Source organism: Dipodomys merriami, unplaced genomic scaffold, assembly GCF_024711535.1.
Source record: "Dipodomys merriami isolate MVZ:Mamm:240054 unplaced genomic scaffold, mDipMer1.0.p SCAF_33, whole genome shotgun sequence".
Lineage (NCBI taxonomy): Eukaryota > Metazoa > Chordata > Mammalia > Rodentia > Heteromyidae > Dipodomys > Dipodomys merriami.
In genome coordinates, this window is record NW_027204826.1 from 8439519 (window position 1) to 8460211 (window position 20693).

Below are 20693 nucleotides of genomic sequence, written 5' to 3' on the forward strand. Positions count from 1 at the left end.
TAGCCAAATATTTTAATGACATCAAATTACCATTTTCGGTAAATTTAGTTGGAACAATTTAGAATGCAATACTTTATATTTACTTTCTATTTTATAAATAGAAAGACCTTTGTTGCTCTTGATAGTCTGAAATGGCTGCCCAGCTCATGGTATTCCTGAAACTAAATTAGTTGGAAAATACCTGTTGAGAACTGGCTTACTGTGTATTGTACTTAAGGTTCAGAAACACTGGCTCATATCAAATTAGGCTTATTTGCTATAAAATTTCTTGCAGAGAGCATTTGTCTGATTTGGGCTCAGAGTTCACACCCAATTACAGCAATAATAAGTCTAATCAAACAATAACATGAATGAGGGAGACTCCATTTTTCACTCCACATATAATATTTGTTTCCCAAAAAGTTTTATTTGAACACAGTTTGGGAAAGACACATTACATATGTCAGTCTGAAAGTGAAAATCAAAGTATGCTTTTATTCCTTTTCCTACTGATAAAGTAGGCCAGGAAGAAATGATATGGTCTTTTGGATAGTCCGCTTAACTTGATAATTCTGAGCTGGTTCAGAATTAAAATTCTGGGTTTGCTTGTATTTAAAACTGAGAAAAGAATTAGTAGAAAGGACTCCCCTAAAGAGGCTATCACACTGTAAGGATTCATGGCATAGGATAATGTATATCATCTTGCTAGACGTTAAGAGTTGAGCTGTTGGGCCTGTGGATTCTTAGTGCTGTATGTATATTGAATTGACCTTTCTGTTACTGTTTGTAGTTATTCATTTTATCTGAGTGTGTATATGTGGAAACAGAAGCAAACATTTTGGGTTCATGAAACAAATATTGTTATGGTGAGATTAACTTTGCTATATTCTATAGTCATGGTTATTATTAATCAAAACTGTTTTTGTATTTTATTGTGTTCATTGAAAGCCAAAGACACAAAACTGCCCTATTTGAGAGAAAATAAATATATGCATGTATTTTTACCTATTCAGTATATAAAGTATGAATGTAAATTAACCATTCATTACTTGAATTAATGAAAACTTTTTTTTCCTTTCTAGAATTCTTCCACAGCCGCTTATTACTTTGGCAACTTAAAATTACATACTATTTCACACTTTTAACCACATTCAGATATTATATTTAGGCATTATTTTCTCTGGTTTAACTATAATAGAAAAAGCTTTTATAATATACTATATTTTAAGTTGTAGGCATGAATTCCTTCAAATTGACATCTGTATTGTTCATTACTTTGTCATAAAATATAAAAGTAATATATTTTTAAAAATTATTTCTTGTAGGTATGTTCACATATGATGAATCTACAAAATTGTTTTGGTTTAACCCATCCTCTTTTGAAACGGAGGGTCAGTTTACTCTGATTGGCATAGTTCTGGGTCTGGCTATTTACAATAACTGTATACTGGATGTACATTTTCCCATGGTTGTCTACAGGAAGCTGATGGGGAAAAAAGGAACTTTCCGAGACTTGGGAGACTCTCACCCAGTAAGTTCATTGTTGTTTTGTATTCAGTCTCTTAGATTTTTTTATTTAAGTGATGAATTGCAATTTCTACAAAAGTGTTGAAGTTTGTGTTTGGGATTCTTGTTGGTATTTATACACAGTAAAATAATTTTTTTAATCTAGCTTAAGTAAAAAAAGGACAAATTTTATAGATGCTGCCAACAATCACTTACTTCTGTGGAGAAGCATTTTTAAAATAATTTGCTTTTGGACAGACTTAGTGAATCTGCCAGCTGATCTCAGAGCTGCTTGGGTTAATTGATAGCTACAGTTAGTATGCCTATTTCCCATCCTCCACCCTGCCCAGTAGCCTAGATGGAGGCACTGTGGAGGATCTCATCGTTAATCATGTGAAATGTGTTACTGCATTGCTGGTGGAAGGTTTCAGAGATTTCTCTGCTGCAATATTGATGAAAACTCATGACTGATAATCTTCCTTTGCTATTACCAACTATTAGCAGACAGGAGAGATATGGTCTATGCTTACATTCTAAGAAGAATGAAATAAGCATGTCTTGTGTTTTAGTCTTCTGTGGTAGCTCACTTTTCCATTTTTGGTTCTTAGGTTCTATATCAGAGCTTAAAAGATTTATTGGAATATGAAGGGAATGTAGAAGATGATATGATGATCACTTTCCAGATATCACAGACAGATCTTTTTGGCAACCCAATGATGTATGATCTAAAGGAGAATGGTGATAAAATTCCAATTACAAATGAAAACAGGAAGGTAATATCATTGTTACTTTAACGGTTTCAAAGCATGCATGTTGTAGTCTTCAAAGAAGTACCTTACATAGTTCAAACCAAGAACAATATGTCAAGAAACAAAATTCATATAAATGGCAAAGCTACAGTTTGCTAAATCTTGGATATAAATAATTCTTGAATGTTTTTACCTTGAAAAGAAGAGTTTTTTTATTTGCATACAATATTTTAAAAGTAGATCTTTGGTTGTGTTTCCTACAGGAATTTGTCAATCTCTATTCTGATTACATTCTCAATAAATCAGTAGAAAAACAATTTAAGGCTTTTCGTAGAGGTTTTCATATGGTAACCAATGAATCTCCCTTAAAATACTTATTCAGACCAGAAGAAATTGAATTGCTTATATGTGGAAGCCGGGTAAGTGCAAACGTCTTCCAGAACAATCACGTATTGATTTACTGTTTGTAATACTGTAGTGTAGAAGATGTTAAGACATATTTTCTTGAATTTGCAGAATCTAGATTTCCAGGCACTAGAAGAAACTACAGAATATGACGGTGGCTATACCAGGGACTCTGTTGTGATTAGGTGAGGTGCTTAATTCTTAAAAGGAAGATTCGATTCACCAAAGAAGTGTGTATGCTTGTGCTTCAGTCCTTTGTCTCTAGGTGCTACTTCTACACAATTTTACTTATAAAAATAGGACTATATTTATGATGGTCAGTTTTTGTAGTCTCTTTCATAAATGAAATACTTTATGTGAGTCTCATGTTATTTCCTGCATTTGGACTATAAATTATTTGATAGCCTGTTTACATGTGAAATGCATTCCTTAACTTAATCCTCAAGGTAATATGACAAGAAGTATATCTACTAATATTTCCAAATAATTCCAAAGTTAGTATTCCCAGCACCATGTTGTCTGTCCTGTGCCATTTAATCCTGAAAGATGTAGGCTTTCATGTTCTCTACTGAGGCTGGTAAAAGGGACCATGATGCTCTTTTGCCACCCTTTGGTAGGGTGAGGTGAGAAAGCATTCAAACAAGAGGCTTCTTGGAAGGTTATTGCTTTACAACTCCTTTAAGTGCCAGCTTGAGAGTTAACTCTGTCCAGCAATAAGTATTCTTTCATGTTATTATTTTTACTGCCCTATTATATGTTAAAATTCTTTCATCATGGTTTGTAGGTTACTGCTCTTTCTGTTAGTCGCTTCTCTCAATTTTTGTAAACGTATTTACTCTTAGCAACTATTATATTACTATTAACTCAGTTCCGAAGGTTATTCATAAAATGTTTGAGATAATAAACATAATGATTAAAAAAGAGCCCCACATTGGTCAAAAGTCATATCAGAAATATTTTCAATACTACTGATAGTACATTTAACAGAGTTATGATGAAAGTGATATCTTAATGCTTCCTTGAAAATAGAAATATCTTGTATTATTTGTTATGGAGAAATTCTCTTTGAAATTGAAATCATTAGCTTTTATAGCAACATTATTTTACTTAATTGTGCACTTGAAGAGCATGTGTGCGTACATTATTTTAAGGACAAATACTGTGTGAAATGACAGCGGTACAGCAGCTTAGAGTTGATAAAAGCCTTTTTGAATGATTCAACTTACTGATTTCATCAGTAGAAATATGATGAATACATCACTAGTATCTACAGATGATAAGAAGTCAAAGCCCTAAATAGTGGTTGTAATACTAGGAATTAAATGACAAGAAAGTATCTCCATTAGTATTTATTTCATGTGTTCTGAATTCATAAAAACAAGATGTATAAGGAAGTTTTTGTGTTTTCCAGTAGCTGTAAAAGTTTGGATTTTTTTCTTGACTACTCACAATCATTTTTACAAGTCATCCCCCTTATCTTTTTGGGGTGCAAGGTAGAAAGAAATTCATTTTTTTAACTCATCTATTTCAGTGGCTTGGTTCAGAAATTTATTTAGTTTCCAACCAAGTATTTCACAGGTTTTAGTTTGTTTCTTTCTACTTAGACATTTTTGACTAGTTTTGTTGTTGTTGTTGTTGGTCATGGGGCCTGAACTCTGGGCCTGGGCGCTGTCCCTCAGCTCTTCAGCTCAAAGCTAGAGCTCTACCACTTGAGCCACAGCACTACTTCCGGCTTTTTCTGCTTATGTGGTGCTGAGGAATCAAACCCAGGGCCTCATACACGCAAGGCAAGCACTCTACCACTGAGCTACCTTCCCAGCCCCTGACTAGGTTTTTTAGTGACTTTTTATCATGGATTATGATTGCCTGGATCTAGTAACTCATCAAAGACTACAGTAATTATACTATTGTAATTCCTTATTACTACCAGTTAGTGCTTCTTGAGTATTACCTGCAGTAGTCATCAACTTGTTGGTTTCTCATCATTTCAGGTACATAAATATGGTCTAACATATTTGTAAATATACCTATCAAACTAGATTAGTACCTGAATGTTCCTCGTTATTTACTAATTTTCCATATACTAATGTTCTTTATGTGTTACCAAATTTGGCCTTGGTAGTAATGACGGAATTGATGTTGTATGGAATGAAATTTGAGTACAGTAAGCAGAGCAGAACTTAACTGGACAGTGTAGAATTTAGAAAAGGATACCCTTAGAACACATCCTCAGTCCAGATAAACTCCCAGAGTTCTGTGTCTCCAGTCAGTCTCCATCCCCCACAGGCAACCACTGTTTGGATTGCTGTCCACATTAGACTTGTTCTTGGCTTTCCTATAATGAAGTCACACAGTATATGCTTTTCCAGTTCATGTTATTACATTAATGTATTCATTGGTTTTTGGCAGAGTAGTGGTAAAGTAGATGAGTATACACTATGTGTTTATCCATTACCCTGCTGGTGGGCAACTAGATAGATTATTTGGGGGCTTGGTTTATTATGGATAAAATGGTATGTAGTCTTAATGTGGAGCTTTTTTCTCTTGAATAAATATGTAAAGAGTATTAGTTTGGGGTTGGTTATATTTAACTATGTAATAATTTTATAATACTGCAAGAATGATTTGTAATGCAACCATATCATTTACCAGCAATGTGAGTTCCAGTTGTTAAACATCTTCAGGATTTGGTAGTAATATTCTTTAACTTTAGTCATCCTACTGAGTGTAAAATGATATAACTCATTGAACTTTTAATTTGCATTCTCTTGCTCTCTTGAGTAATGATGTTGAGTATGTGTTTATTGGTGTGTCATGCCTTTTTAAATAGTCTCCTCCAGTCTTCCCTTTTAAGATGTACTCTGTGTAACCATGGAATGAAAGTAATTTTTTGGTGAATATATTTTTCCAGGCAGCTTTTCTTTTTCTGCTGAATTGCCCTTGGACTTCTGTTTGAAAAATCAGCTTATGTATGTCTTTCTTTTTGTTCTCTTTTTCCTCTGTTGATAAATATTTTTTTTTCTGTCAGAAATCACAATTTGATTTAAATATCCTCTGTTTAAATCAAATGCTGTAAGTCCTTCCACATTGATTTGGCTATTTCTATAGAAGTATCAAGATTAGTTTGTGAAGTTTTACAGAGAGAAAAAAAAAGCCTGCTGTGATTTCAAGTTTTGGTGGATGTAGGTAAATTTGCAGTTGATTTTCTCTTTCTAAGTTCTGATAGTTCTTTTCATGTGTTGTAGATATACTTCTGTTCTTGCTTCCTAGTCATTTTTCTCCTATCAGAAATCATTTGGGCATATTGGATTGATTTCTGGGATTTGTCTCTATCTCTGTTGGCTCTGCTATTTGGTCCTTACCCATTTAAAAATTATTTAATCTTGATGGATTAGTTCTTTTATCAAGATCTCATTCCTTGTAATTTTACTTGTTCTGGATATCATATAACTGTTACTGTTTTTAAAATTAGTAATTGCATATTTTTCTCTCATTACTTTTAACCTGTGTTGCTGTATTTGAAATCAGTTTCGTGTAAACAGCATATAGTTGGGCTATTGTTTTTCAGCCATTCTTTTAGTCTCTACCCTTCAATTCGTACATTAAGGTATTAGCATTTGAGGTTGTTATGGATATGTTAGAACTTCCTTTTGCAATTTTCTCATTTGTTGTCTTTCTTTTCTCTTCGTGGCTCCTTGTTTACATTATTCTTCCTTGGATTACTTACTAAACAGTTTTAAGAATTATCTGTTTTATGTTCTTTTTTGTATTTTTTGCCTTGTATAGTTTTCTTTTGTGTATATTACAGATAATATACATGTGACAGCATTATTCATGGATGTTAACACTACTTTGTGTAAAGTGTTGAAACTCATTTTTAATCATTTCCCTTGATCTTCAGTGGAACATTGACTAATGTTAGATTCTTTTAATTTTCCTTTGTTAAAGCCATTTTTTCCTCTCTTGCTGAAGATTGGTTTCATGTATGCTATTTAGGGTTTGTTCAGCCTAAGCTTTGGTTGTATCTTTTACCAAACAAGGAGAATTTTCAGCCATTCTTTCTTCACATATTCTTTAAGCCCTATTCTCTCTATTTTTTTTCTTTTCTTTTTGGGCCTGAAAAGATGAGAATTGGTGAGTCATTTATTATTGTTCTGCATGTACCTAATGCTTGGTTCACTTTTCAGTGTATTGTTTCTCTTGTTCAGATTTCTGTCTCCTGTCATCTTCATCACATGTTTATAATTTCCATTTGGCTCTTTTCTGTTGTGACTTCTATTATTATTATTATTATTATTGCCGAGAGTGCCTATTGTTTCTGAAACAGAGCTTGTACTAGCTTGTCAGATCATTTTTATGATGACAGCATCAAAACCTTTGTCAGATAATTCCAAGATCTTATTCATCTGTGTTGGCGTCAGATGATTTTCTTTCCATCTTGTGACTTTTCCTTGTTCTTGGTATGACAAGTGATGTTTGCATTGTATCCTGAACATTTTGCCTGCTAAATCCACAGACTCGGGGTCCTGTTTAGGTTTTGTTTGTTTTTTGTTTTGCATTAGCGGGAGTCATGCTGTTTAGTTTGAGCATGCAGAGTCCTGACATACCTTATGGATTGAGGTTCCAGTGACAGCTTCTATCTTCCTACTTTATGCCTCCCACTTAGCAGGGATTACAAGTCAAGCCTATGCTTGACTTGAGATGATGTCTCTTTATTTATGTTTGTTGGCTTGGTTTCCTTAACTGGCCTCGAATTTCAGTCTTCCTAACATCTTGAATAACTGGAGTTACAGTTACCAACCAAACCAAGTCCTCTATGTTGATCTTTACTTTTTAACTTTTCTTTCCTTTTTATGTTTTTAGGTTCTTTATCTTTAGTAGAAATTTTGGTTGTATTAATTTATCCTTTGGTCACTTTATATATGAGTGTGTTTGTTCTTTATTTCTGAATTTTTATATCTTTCTTTTTTGGTCCAGTCGTGGAGCCTGAACTCTGGGCCTCGGTGCTGTCCCTCAGCTCTTCAGCTCAAGGCTAGCATTCTACCACTTGAGCCAGAGTGCCACTTCCGGCTTTTTTCTTTTTGCTTATGTGGTGCTGAGGAATTGAACCCAGGGCCTCATGCATGCAAGGCAAGCGCTCTACCACTGAGCCACCTCCCTGAATTTTTATATATTGATATTTATTGTTTTTTCATACCTGTCATTGTACTTTCAATTTGGAATGTGACATTTGCATGTTTTGTATTATTTTTTTCTCTTGGAATTTTCTCTGTTAGAAAACTGCTTCTTACTTGGCAAGATTTTTTTTCCTAACACATTTATTTGAATTTTGAAACTTTGCTTTCTTATTCATTTGCTATTACTAGATCTCATAGGCAAGTAGGGACGGGTTTGGGTGTCTTCAGTGATCTTCTGTTGCTGAGATCCAAGAATTCTTTAAGTATATGGTTCTTACTTAGGTGACACAGTGCCTTCTGATTCTTCAGCTTCATCTTGTTTTGTTAAAGATCCTTTTCTAGCCACTTTCATCCATTGGTGTCCAGAAACTACGTTCAGGGGACATCTTGGCTGGTTCTGGCCCCATTGATCCCTGAATGTAAATCTAGGGTGCTTTTAGTGTTCTCTCTCTGTAGATGTGGGCAAGTTGTTGAGCTACGAGGAGCACAGCTGTGACTCAGGTGCTGCTGTGGAAGCTTCTTCTAATATTTTTTTTTTTTTTTTGTCGGTCATGGGGCTTGAACTCTGGGCCTGGGCGCTGTCCCTCAGCTCTTCAGCTCAAGGCGAGCACTCTACCACTTGAGCTACAGCGCCACTTCCGGTTTTCTGGTGATTTATTGGAGATAGGAGTCTCACGGTCTCTCCTGCCCGGGCTGGCTTTGAACCGTGATCCTCAGATCTCAGCCTCCTGAGTAGCTAGGATTACAGGCGTGAGCCACCAGCGCCCAGCTTCTTCTAATATTTTTTATGTAGCACTTAATACAGGAAAAGACGAATTTTATTTAGCAATTGTTTTCATTATGTAGGTTGAGCATGTTTCAAATTTTATTTTTAAAAGCCAAAGAAATAGCTTTTTAATAATATGTCCAGCCCAGACTTGTGATCATCACTCATTGGCCAGTGCATTCGAGGTTTTTCTCCTTCCTCAGTGGTGCCTGTGGCTCTCTGTACAGTGTGAGGATGCTGTGTTGGCATCCACTGTGGTGCAGCTTTAGCCCGAGAGAGGGCAGTAAACTTACTTTCTCTTGCCAGTCTTCCAAAAGGAATGGCAATAACAGCTCTGATTCTTCTCCTTCCTGAGAGGTGGCTTCTACAAGCTGCATTTCCTGGTTTCTGTCGCAGTGTATGTCCTTATTGTGTCTTCTAAGTGAGTAGTAAGTTTGCAGGAACAGTGACAAAATAGTATCAAAAGATTAGTGAAAGCCAGGAAAGCTTATCAAGCCGGTGAAACATGACATCACAGAAATAAAAATGCCAGCATCTTGGTCATAAAAGTGGTATGAAAGCGCAATATAAAACTCCAGAATTCCAGTTAATGATTTGTGAAATGTGACATTCTCTTCTGTGATTTTGGAAAGAACTTGTCAGATGAATACTAAAATGAAACTTATTTGTATATAAAATCTTAAATTTTTAGCTGTGGATTAATGTACATATTATTTTTATAGATAGCTAATTATTTAAATAAGCATGAGATTGCATTTTGCTTCTTAGGACAGAATGGCATCAGATTATTACATAGCTTTTAGGAAGCCAGGACTTTGTCTTCAGATAGCTTCACATGATGATAAATGGCAAAAATCATTCTCTCCTACCACACACAGTACATACTATTTTATATGTTTTCATTCCTATAAAAAAATTTTTTTGGGGGGGTTGTTTGTTTTTTTGGGGGGTCCAGTCGTGGGGCCTGACCTCTGGGCCTGGGCGCTGTCCCTCAGCTCTTCAGCTCAAGGCTAGCTCTACCACTAGAGCCACAGTGCCACTTCCGGCTTTTTTCTTTTTGCTCATGTGGTGCTGAGGAATCAAACCCAGGGCCTCATGCATGCAAGGCAAGCGCTCTACCACTGAGCCACCTTTCCAGCCCCTCCTATAAAATATTTGTACTTTTTACTGCTACAAAATATTGTTTGGCTTGTTATTAATCTGTATCACCTCCCACTAACTAAGGTAAAGAATGAGTAGATTGGAGGAAAATTGAGGGAGCAAGGCAACATCTGCAGTTAATTTTGACAACCTTCTTAGTGTTTTTCAGTTGTAGATGTGTTTTATTGTTATTGACTACCTATTGTGATTATACTATGATTATATTGTCATTTCTTATTGTGAGGGCTTACCTTTTTTCAGTCTTGTAAATAGTGTGAAGAAAATGTTTTATATATTTGTGTTGGTTTTCCTAAAATAAATTTGCCTTAGAATTACTATCAGTTGACTCTTTAGTCCTAAAAATTAACTTTAAAGTTGTCTCCTAGTATTTATACTGTAAGCTTATATTAGTGCTAATACTAGTGAATGCCAAATTAAAATCAGAATTCTGTCTTTTCTCTCTAGGGAGTTCTGGGAAATTGTTCATTCATTTTCAGATGAACAGAAAAGACTCTTCTTGCAGTTCACAACAGGCACCGACAGAGCGCCTGTAGGAGGACTAGGAAAATTAAAGATGATTATAGCCAAAAATGGCCCAGACACAGAAAGGTAATTACTGAGTTTTGATTCCATAACTACTGAAAACTTGGCATCCCATATCACTCACATATGAGCTTTCTTTGTAGCTTCTGGGCACCCTTTTGCTTTTATTTTAAAATACAATTCATATCAAGCATTAGTTCAGAGAATATTTGGCTATTATTGTTAGAGAAGTCCTTTAAAGTGACAAATTAAAATTATGGTCCTGATTTACAAATTAGTATGATTCTTTTTTAACAGTTTTGTTCATTGGAAAGACTAATTATGTGGAAATCCATTTAGAATGGTTTAAATTGAGGTTTAGGAGATTGTCAGTTCAGCATGAGATTATTCTATAACCCTCTATGAATATAATTTTGGTATTTAATTTTATTATCTCATTGTGTACCTTTGTACGTGGGAGAGCTAATATATTGTACCACCAGCAGTTGCATATTTTGTGCTTTAAGTGTACAGACTTAACTCATTATAGTACTAACATAAATGTATATTTGTTAGGAAATCATTTTCCCCGTCAGATTTCCAGCAATAGCTAATAAACATTAAAGAACACAGACTTAGAAATCTAAAATCAGGTTTGAATATTTTTCCCAAATAGGTTAGTTCTCAGTGATTTCAATTTTAAAAAGTCTGTATGTCTGTTGTGGGAAGACTTAGTTACATAAACTACAAAGATTAAAAACCTAAAATGATAACTGCTATGGGGTGATAGCTCAGTGGAGGTAATATGCCGCCATCGCAATCATCATCATCATCATCTCGTAGTATTAGTTATAGGATAAAGACAGCGTGATTCTTGTTTATGACTTGCTGAATGTATAGTGCTTCATTGCAAACCATCCTAACCATATATACTCCATCTAAAAGTAGGAACATTTAATATTGAGCATATTTCCCATGACTTACTATTTTCCTGTTTTTCCCTCTTTTCTCTATTTAGGTTACCTACATCTCACACTTGCTTTAATGTCCTTTTACTTCCGGAGTATTCAAGCAAAGAAAAACTTAAAGAGAGATTGTTGAAGGCCATCACATATGCCAAAGGATTTGGCATGCTGTAAAACAAAAATCAAAACAAAAAACACAAAAGGAAGAAAAAAAAAAGAGAAAAAGTTTAAAAATTTAATAAATATACTGAGGGATAAGTTTGGTGGTGATAGTGTCACAGTAAAAAGGCTGTAAGATAGTGAACCACAGTAGTCATCCGTGTCTGCCTCCCTTCTTCATTTGGGGACATGTGGGCTGGAACAGCAGATTTCAGCTGCATAGATGAACAAATCCTTTATTATTATTATAATTATTTTTTGTGTGAAAGTGTTACATATTCTTTCACTTGTATGTACAGAGAGGTTTTTCTGAATATTTATTTTAAGGGTTAAATCACTTTTGCTTGTGTTTATTACTGCTTGAGGTTGAGCCTTTTTGAGTATTTAAATATATATACCAACAAAACTACTCTCCCAAGAAAACCATTGCCATCATTTGTAGACCATGTAACCTGCAAGTATGTGCTTTTTTTTTTTTTTTGTCCCTGTATCTAACTCAAATCAGGAACTGGTTTTTTTTGTGGGTTTTTTTTTTTTTCTGTTTTTTTCCCCCCCTAATGATTTTTGCTTTTGAAACTTGAAGTCTTGGAAACAGTGTGATGCAAGTACTGCTGTTCTAGCCCCCCTAAAAGAGTTTTCTGTGCAAAATCTTGAAAATCAATAAAGATGGGAGAACTTAGAATGTTCGAACTGCAACCCTCAGAACTTTAGTAACAGCACAACAAATTAAAAAGCAACTCCTGCCACAGTACGTTGTCTTCATGTGTCTTGCAATGAACTGTTTCAGTAGCCAATCCTTTTTCTTAGACTATGGAAGGACAGGGATTTTTTTTTTTTTCGGTTACTGTTCTTGTTTTAAGTTTACTGGGGAAAGTGCATTTGGCCAAATGATATGGTAGTCAAACCTGTTGCAACGAAGTTAGGAAGTTCGTTGTTCGTTATAAAAAGCATGTGAAAGTGCACTTAAACTTTATTAATTACTTATTACCTAGATTTTAAATAGACAATCCAACGTCTCCCCTTCGTGTTGCTATCACCTCGTTTAATCGACTACGTTATGAAGGCACGTGATCAGTGTTGCAGTGTAACAGGAAGGGTGGCTACCGTGCCTTGCGCCTTGCGTTACTTAGTCATACGAGTAAGTAGGCCTGGAAGTGAATGGAATTACATTGTATATCCCCAAAGATTAAATTTTGCTTTCAAAAGTACTGTTAAAAGATTACTTTCATATACTACAGGAAAGAACAAATAGGTTTAAATTACTGGATATTTAAGGTAGTGGTTTCCCTGTTCCTAGTCTTCTATGTCTGTGATGTTAATTTCTTTTTTTTCTTTTGCATTATAAAATAAAAGGATTATGTATTTTTAACTAAGGAGAGACATTGATATATCATTTTACTACAGGCTACAGCTAATGTGCTGAGCTTGTGCCTTGATGATTAAACAGATTACTGCAGATCAGCCTGATAATTTGTTTGAAATTGGCATGAAAAATACAGCTTTCAAATCATTGGAGGGGGAAAAAGGATGTCTTTCAGGATTATTTTAATTCTTTTAGTAATTGAAATACAACTGTCAATGTACTGTGATGCTAATAAAACAGTGGCATTTATTTTTCACTATAATGGAAAAAGAAAATAATGCTTTTCATATTGTAATGTGATAAGGTAACATGGGGTTTTTCTGGGCCAACTTTCAGAATACTGATGGTATATACATTATAATACAAGGAACTCTCAATCATTTAAAAGAGCCTCTCATCCACTGTGCTTCTTAGTATTATGAACGTAAGAAGTAAAATGTGCTGGGGATATTCTATATAATCAGTTCATGAAGAAACTCATGTTGGTAAATTCTCAAATTCCATTATAAGTATAGGTTATCAGTTAAAAGTCACATCAATAGATTTAGCAAGGTGTCCAAAATAAATCCACCCTAAACCTTTTTTTTTTCTTTTTGGAGAAGAAAATCACTCCTCAGTAATCAGTTACTGCATCATATTATTTATTATGATAGTCTTTTATTACTTACTAGAATGCCAGTGAATAGAATCTTAAGGAAGACCAAAACAGATTCCGACTGTAACCGCTACTCTCCCTTCCCCACACGTTGGTTATCAAAGCACTGCTGGTTGCGGGAGGCTGTTTTCTTAGCTGCTTTGCTTCTCTTTGAATTGGCCAATTATCTCCAGGGCAGAGGGAGAATTGAACTATAAAATAGTTCCCTAATTATAAAATGTGATTTTCTTAAATGTAATTTCTTACCTTTTAGAATTGTAGAGCACTCACACATACAACAAAAATATAGCCTGCTGCCACAAACTTGGGAGCAGGTGACCTGGCTGTCCAGACCGTGTTTATTGCTTTTCTGGACTGTGGTCATGTGATAAAGTCCAATTTGGATTTCTTTAGCTTTATTTTCAGACACATTTCTATGTAGGTACACTGAAATAAAGAAACCTGAGAATGAGGCTTCAAACAGAGCACTTCTATATCATTCATTCAGAATTGAGCCAGGTGTTTACTAGAAAGGACAAATGGTTGGACTGGGCCCTATCACCCCATTTCAGTAGGAGCCTGATAAGGCTGAGGTTTCAAGTCCCTGTTGAGATTTTCTCATTGATTCATATAAGCTGTCAGAGCAAGTATCTTCTAAAATCACTGTAATCTAGGTCCCTTTACCTGCTTACCTCAAAAATAGTTTTTCTATCCATCAGCCTTCCCTTCATCTAGGACTGCCTATAATCTCCCTTTCTTCCCTCAGACCACCAAAGAGCCAAAAACAACAACAAAAAAACCCGCTTCCAATTGCTGCCTCTTTTACTTGGCTTGCTTTTACCATGTCAGTGTGAAGCGATCTGGGGAGAAGATTTCTAAGCATAAAGTTCCTGCTTTTTCTCCCTTCCCTGTTCTTGTATTGACACTTGTTAATCCTAACAAGAGGGTTTGGGCGTATATGTAGGCTAGATTTCACTGTGGGAGAGGCCTCTAATCCAATACTGTTTCACTTAAAATTGATTACCGAAGCACATTCCTCACTTCCTCATTGCCAAAATCTAAATTCTTGGCTTTGAACCTTGACAGCTCTGAACTCGGGCTGCTCTTTTCTGTCTGCCCCCTTTCCATCCCAGCTCATCCAGATTTTACTTAAAAGGCCTTGCCTGAACTTCACCAGCGCTCTTTGGTCTGCCTCTTTCGCTGTCAGTCATTCTTCCTCAATTTTGTAACTTCTCAGCCCTCTGCTGTAATGATGGAAGATGCCCCAGCACGCAGTAGCATGTCTAATGAAGCTGCCTGACCTCTCACTAAACACAGCCTTTCCCACCCCTGTTTAAAACTACTTGGATATCTAGTGGTTAAGGATCTGCCTCCTTGAGGCCGCGGCTCCTTGGAGTCCCTGGCTCTGTTACTCAGTGTGTAGATTGGTCAATCAGTAGCTGAGGCCTGGGGCGGGGCGGGGGGGGGGGGGGCTTGGGAGCACCATTTTGTGCAACTTTGTCCAGTCTGCGCTTCTGCTGTGTCCTGGAGCCGCCTGCAGCGGCTGCTCTGCCCTCCTCCCCAGGGGAGGTGGGAGTGGAGATTTGACACTTCGGATATTGCCAAATTTTCAAGAAGGCTGTGCTGCATAAAGCACTGTGACCCAGGGTCCCGCGGTGCTGCGGGACGGTCACGTTAGCCTTTTTCTTGCACTTCTAATTTAGGTTCTCAAGGGAGCTAACTTCAGTGCACACCAGGCGCCTCGTACAGGTGATCTCTCATAGAGCATCTGCACTGTGATATGATAGAGGTCATGGACCTTGCCTGAGTTAACACAGCCAGATGAATTAAGGGCTGTGCCTACACCTATCTAAAATGAGCCATTTTCCCCATTGCCAAAAATGTGCAAATGAAGAGTTGTAGGTTTTAGCTCAATAGGACTTTGAATACTTATCCTAACTCTCCTCCAGCCCCCAAAGAAACCACAGGAAATGGGTTGGGATGGGGAACAAAGAGTACACAGTGGTGGAGGGGGCAAGCCCTGAGAGTCAGAGGACTCCAGGTTTCATTCCTGGCCTTGCCATGTCCGTGGCTTGAGTTACACCCAATCCTACCTTATCACTGGCTGTCAGGATTCAGTGGACTGAGATCCAGACACTAGGCAACATCTTGCAAGACATCCTGAAGATAGAGATGGGTTCTCCCAAAATTTTTGCCAGTGAAATAAGAGAAAGAGAATTCCTGAGAGATTGGGAGTGTGCTCGCTAAAGCTTTATTTTGCAAGAGTTGACCTCTCATCCACCTCCAAACGGAAGAGGAGTGCTCCCCTCATCTTTAAGATAGAATTCACGTGCATAAAACCACCCTTTTTGGAAGTGTAAAATTTGTGGTTCTTAGTATGTTCACAGAATTGTGCAGTTGTCATCATTATATAGTTCCAGAGCATTTTCATCACTGTAAAAAAAAACAAAAACAACAACAAAAAAAAAACCTCTGTACCCATAGCAGTGACTGCCTGTTCTGACCCCCAGCCCCTGACAACTACTCATCTACTTTCTGCTCATGGATTTGCTTATTTTGGATATTTCCTATCAATGGAATCATAATATGTGGCCTTTTGTATCTCCCTCCCCCTTAGAGTAATGTTTTCAAAGTGCATCTGTGTTGTAGCATGTATTGGTACTTTGTTTCTTTTGTGGCTGAATACTGTCATTGTATTGATATCCTGTATTTTTTGTTTATCCATTTGGTTGGTGGATACTTGTGTTGTTTCTGCTTCTTGGCTATTATGAATACTACAATCATGAAAATTTGTGTACAAGTTTTTATGTGGACCTAAGTTTTCATTTCTCTTGGTTATATCCTTTAAGTGTCTTGTGGTTTTAGTTCTTATATTTAGGGGTCTTTGGTCCATTTTTGCATGTGGTGCATTGTAGCGGTCCAGCTCCGTTTGTTGGTATGTGGATATCCAGTAAAACACACACCGATTGTTCTAAAGACTGTTCTCTCCTCGTGAATGGTCTTGGCACCCTTGTCAAAAAAAGCAAGTGACCATAAATATAAGACTTTGATTTTGGACTGTCAGTCCTCCCCGCACCCCATTGTTCTGTATGTGTGCCCTTATGCCGGTGTCCTGTTGTGTAGATTACTGTAACTCTTGTGGTAAGTTTTGAATTTGAGATTTGTGAGTCCTTCAACTTTGTTCTATTTCAAGATCATTTTGGATTTATTCTGAGTCCCTTGTATTCTACATGAATTTTGAGATCAATTTGTTAATTTCTGCAAAAACAAGCACCTGGGATTTTGATAGTGATTGTGTTGAATCTATAGATCACATTGAAGAATGTTGCTATTTTAACAGTATTAAATTTCCCAGTTCATGAACATGGAGTCTCTTTCCATTTGTTGAGGTCTGTAGTTTCTTTCAATGATGTTTTATTGATTTCTGTGTATAAGTCTTGACCTGTTTGGTTAAATATTTTGCAGGTATTTTATTTTTGATGTTACTACAAACATTTATTTTCTAGTTTTCATTTTTTGGGTTATCTATTGGTAGTGTTTAGAAATGCAATTGATTTTTGTATATTGACCTTGTATACTGTAGCTATTCAGAACTCATTTATTCTAATTTTTTAAAAAAAAATTTCTACATACAAGATCATGTGTCTGTGACTAGAAATACTTTTACTTCCTTTCAAATCTGGATTCTTTTTTATTTTATTTTCTTGCCTAAGTGCCCTGGCTAGCACCTTCAGTACAATATTGAGTAGAAATGGCAAGAATGGACATCTTTTTCTTGTTCCTGATTTTACGGGGGAAAGCATTCAGTCTTTCACCATAAAGTATGATGTTAGCTGTGGGTTTTTCATCGATGCTTCCAGTTGAGGAAATTCCCATCTATTCCTCCTTTGTTGAGTGTTTTTATCAAAAAAAAAAAAAAGTATTGGATTTTTGTCAAATGCTTCTTCTGTATCTATAAAGGTTGTCATGTAGTTTTTGTCCTTTATTCTATTGATATGTTGTATTACATTGATGGATTTTTGTATATTGAATCAACCTTGCATTCCTGGAATAATCCCACTTGTCTATGCTACATAAACCATTTTCTATGCTGCTGGACTTGGTTTGCTAGTATTTTGTTTAGAATATTTGCATCTATATTCATAAAGGATATTGGTCTGTAGCTTTCTTTTCCTGTTATCTTTTTGTCTGGTCTTGGTGTCAGGGTACTGCTGGTCTCATAGACTGCTGGGAGCTTTCCCTGGCGTTAATCTCACTGAGATATATTTCAAATGGAATATATCAAGTCCTAGTCCTTGACCTGTGGCCTTTAGTTATTGGGGAACACAGAAATGGATTTGGCTCTGGCGAGGGTCCCCAGGTAAGATATGCTCAAAGCAGCCTTTGGCCGCTGACTAGAGGACGCTTGCACCAAGGATGGGCTCAAGGCCACGGAAGGGGAATGAGCCACTGAAAACGGTGTTGCACAAGTAAGCGGCCTTCGGGCCGGGCACAGCACGGAGGACCACCTGAAGTAGAATCTCCCAGGGCAGGGGAGGTTGGAAGCCACCAGCCAAGCCGGAGAATCTCCATTGGGACTTCCAGGAAGGTGTCCTCCATCAGAAAATCACTAACCTCCCCACTGTAGCTCAGTGACATAATACCACCTGATAGTCCAAGTTTTGCCCTCAGATCCCTCTACTGCAAACAAGTCAGAAATGTGTGCGGAGTGGCAATGATGGTGCAGGGAGAAAACCAAGTCCCCCCCCCCCCCCCCCCCCCCCAGCTCAGGCTTTCCGTCCATAGACAGATGCAAGTGAGAGGCAGAGTTATCCCTTCAACTCAGGGAGTCTGGCATTTCACCCCTTGCTTTTTACTACTTCAGTAGATGCTTTATTTCTACCAAGTGACTAGAAAAGCCACATGGCTTGATGTTTCATTCCCAGAAAAGTCTAGAGACAAGGATACAGAAAGAAAAAACAGTATTTCAGGAATTGTTCTCACCACCACACCATACTTAAAAAGTAAGTCGGCTCTTTGGATCGAGAGGGTAACCATCCTGGGCGCTCAGGATGGTATTTGCTGTGAGGAAAGTTCTCTGGGCGATCTCAAGCCCTTCCTCTCATCCTAGGAAATGTTGGTGCCTTAAAAATCTTTTTAGTGACATTTTCTGGGACTAAAGAGTCGAGGTAAATACCACAGGGAAAGAGCTCAAATTGGGTAAAAGGAATATATAAAAGCACAGTTTGGACTTACAGTTCCAATGTTGTACATACATGCAGGCACATGATAGATGGAGGGGGTGTCGAGCACCCAGAGTTCAGGGCTTGCAGGCCTTGGGATGGGGGGGAGGGGCGTCTTCTATGCTTGACTTTGCGGAAGCCTCACACTCAGCTATTCTATGAACCGGGAGAGTGTAATGCCCCTATGGTCGTTGCCTTTCAGAGATCACTGCCGTGGTTTTAGCAAGGTGGACTGCCTGCGAGTAGAATGGGGAAGATAGCCCTCACAAACTCCGTTCAGACAACAGAGACAGTCTTCGTTCTGACTGCAGATGGGGGGGGGAGGGGCTGAGTACAGGTTGGCCATGTTCTAGTCCGAGTGCCAGAGATACCCAATGGCATCTCTCCTGAGCTAAGGCTACAGGTCTAGAAAGAATCCTATAAAGAGAATGAAACCAGACAGCCCTGTAGGTCACGCACACCACCGTTTCTCCAGAGCATTATCACCAAGGGCAAGCCGGAAGGTCAGGGGGAGCAAGGATGTCCCATGGAGATGCTACCACTGGAAACAAGGAGCCTGTGGTTGAGCAGCAACAAAACCAGACCACGTTCTGTGCGAGGAGGGAGTTTGCGCTGCACACGGCCCACATGATGGCCAGTCTCAGAATCTCTCCCCCTCATTTCTCTGCTGTTTGCAACTGATTTCCACTCATAAAAGTGCACGCATGCACACGCACGCGCACACACACACACAGAGTCATTGCATGGAGACAAAAGAGCCAAGAGAAAGTATTTCAGAGCTTTCAAGCCAATAACTCCAAAACCAGTTCCATTGGCTAGCCTATGTGGTTTTCACACCTGCCCTGCTGCCTATTCGGATTAAATCTGGGTGCATTTGTTTCCGTGGGGATGGAACCCAGGGCCTTGGTACGGTGCCCAGCAACCGAACCTAGCACAGCCATTCTCTGGTGGCTCGGATGTTTTGTTTGGGATTGGGGGGATTGAATTCAAACACCACTTCCTAGACAAGTGTGTTCCCACGCCAATGACAACCCCGGCACTTGTCTGCATTTAGTTATTTTCCAGGTCTTGTGATCCCCTCCCTCTCCCCCCACCCCAGGCTGGCCTCAAAGCACAAGTCTCTGCCCTTCCAGTAACTCACTTGAGTTTTTGCTTTAGATAGCCTTTCTTGCCTTTACCCGGGACAGCTGTGGACTGTGATCCTCCTCCTCCTCCCTCCCAGCAGATTGCTTGAACGCATGTGCTTTATTTGTTGAGAATAGAGTCCCACTTAGCTCCTTGGGCTGGCCTTGTACTATGATCTCCTATCTCCACTGAAATGGCTGAGATTACAGGCATAGCTACCATACCTGTCCCTCTGGGTCTGTTTGTTCAGACAAAGAAGAATGAATCCTTGCCCTCCAGACACAGTCATCTAAGGCAGGAAGATCAACTCCACAAGCTTAGGATGAGGTGGAGTACAATTCCCGTTCCCTATCAGTAGATGGTGTCCACCTGGCCCCTTGTGAGTTGGACGTTGTCCTGTCACCTGCTTTCAATTTTTGCCCGCTTCCAGCACCTCCATCTAGTAGCAGTGCCGTTCACCATCAGTGTAGTACCACCACTGCCTTGTTTTTCAAATTTCAATTGTGTTCTCCAGCATTTGTAATTCTGCAGGGCCTCTTACACTCTGCATTTCTGTTACGATAGCTTAACTCCCTCAGTTTGTAGGGTCTGTGAAAGGAAAACTACTCACTCATCCTCAAGCTCAGAACATAATCATATGAATAATGGGATTGTGAAGTCAGAGAGCCTGATTTGCCAACCAGACTTGCAGATTTCTACAAAACCACCAGTAGGAGGTAGCACACAAAGTGCCATTTTAGGGTTTGTTTGCTCTGCTGTTTTGTTGGCATTCAGGGGCTCCTTACCTTTCCCCTGTGTAGTGATAACTCAGGTGCTCATTGGAGTACCCCTAATTTTGGAAAAGCACTAAAAGGAAAACTCATTCTTTCCATATATTCCTAAGGAAGTGTGAAGTCCATTATGTTTTCCTAAGGGACTTACAAGGGTTTTGTTCCCCCCCCCGCCCCCCCCGCTCCTCTCTGTCTTGGCCTCTACTTCTAC

The 20693-nt window shown here is 38.1% G+C and overlaps 1 protein-coding gene across 6 annotated transcripts in view; it reads left to right on the forward strand.

The window, feature by feature from the left end:
• The window catches only part of Ube3a (ubiquitin protein ligase E3A), an 81900-nt gene extending 64437 nt beyond the window's left edge, over positions 1–17463 (forward strand). For all 6 annotated transcript variants that reach the window (XM_070043076.1, XM_070043075.1, XM_070043077.1 and 3 more), the window contains 6 exons: positions 1305–1510; positions 2094–2258; positions 2498–2653; positions 2751–2824; positions 10188–10331; positions 11263–17463. In XM_070043076.1, coding sequence (XP_069899177.1) covers positions 1305–1510; positions 2094–2258; positions 2498–2653; positions 2751–2824; positions 10188–10331; positions 11263–11383 — 866 coding nt within the window. In that variant the 3' untranslated portion in view covers positions 11384–17463. The remainder of the gene's footprint in view (positions 1–1304; positions 1511–2093; positions 2259–2497; positions 2654–2750; positions 2825–10187; positions 10332–11262) is intronic.
• Positions 17464–20693: the final 3230 nt, after the last annotated feature.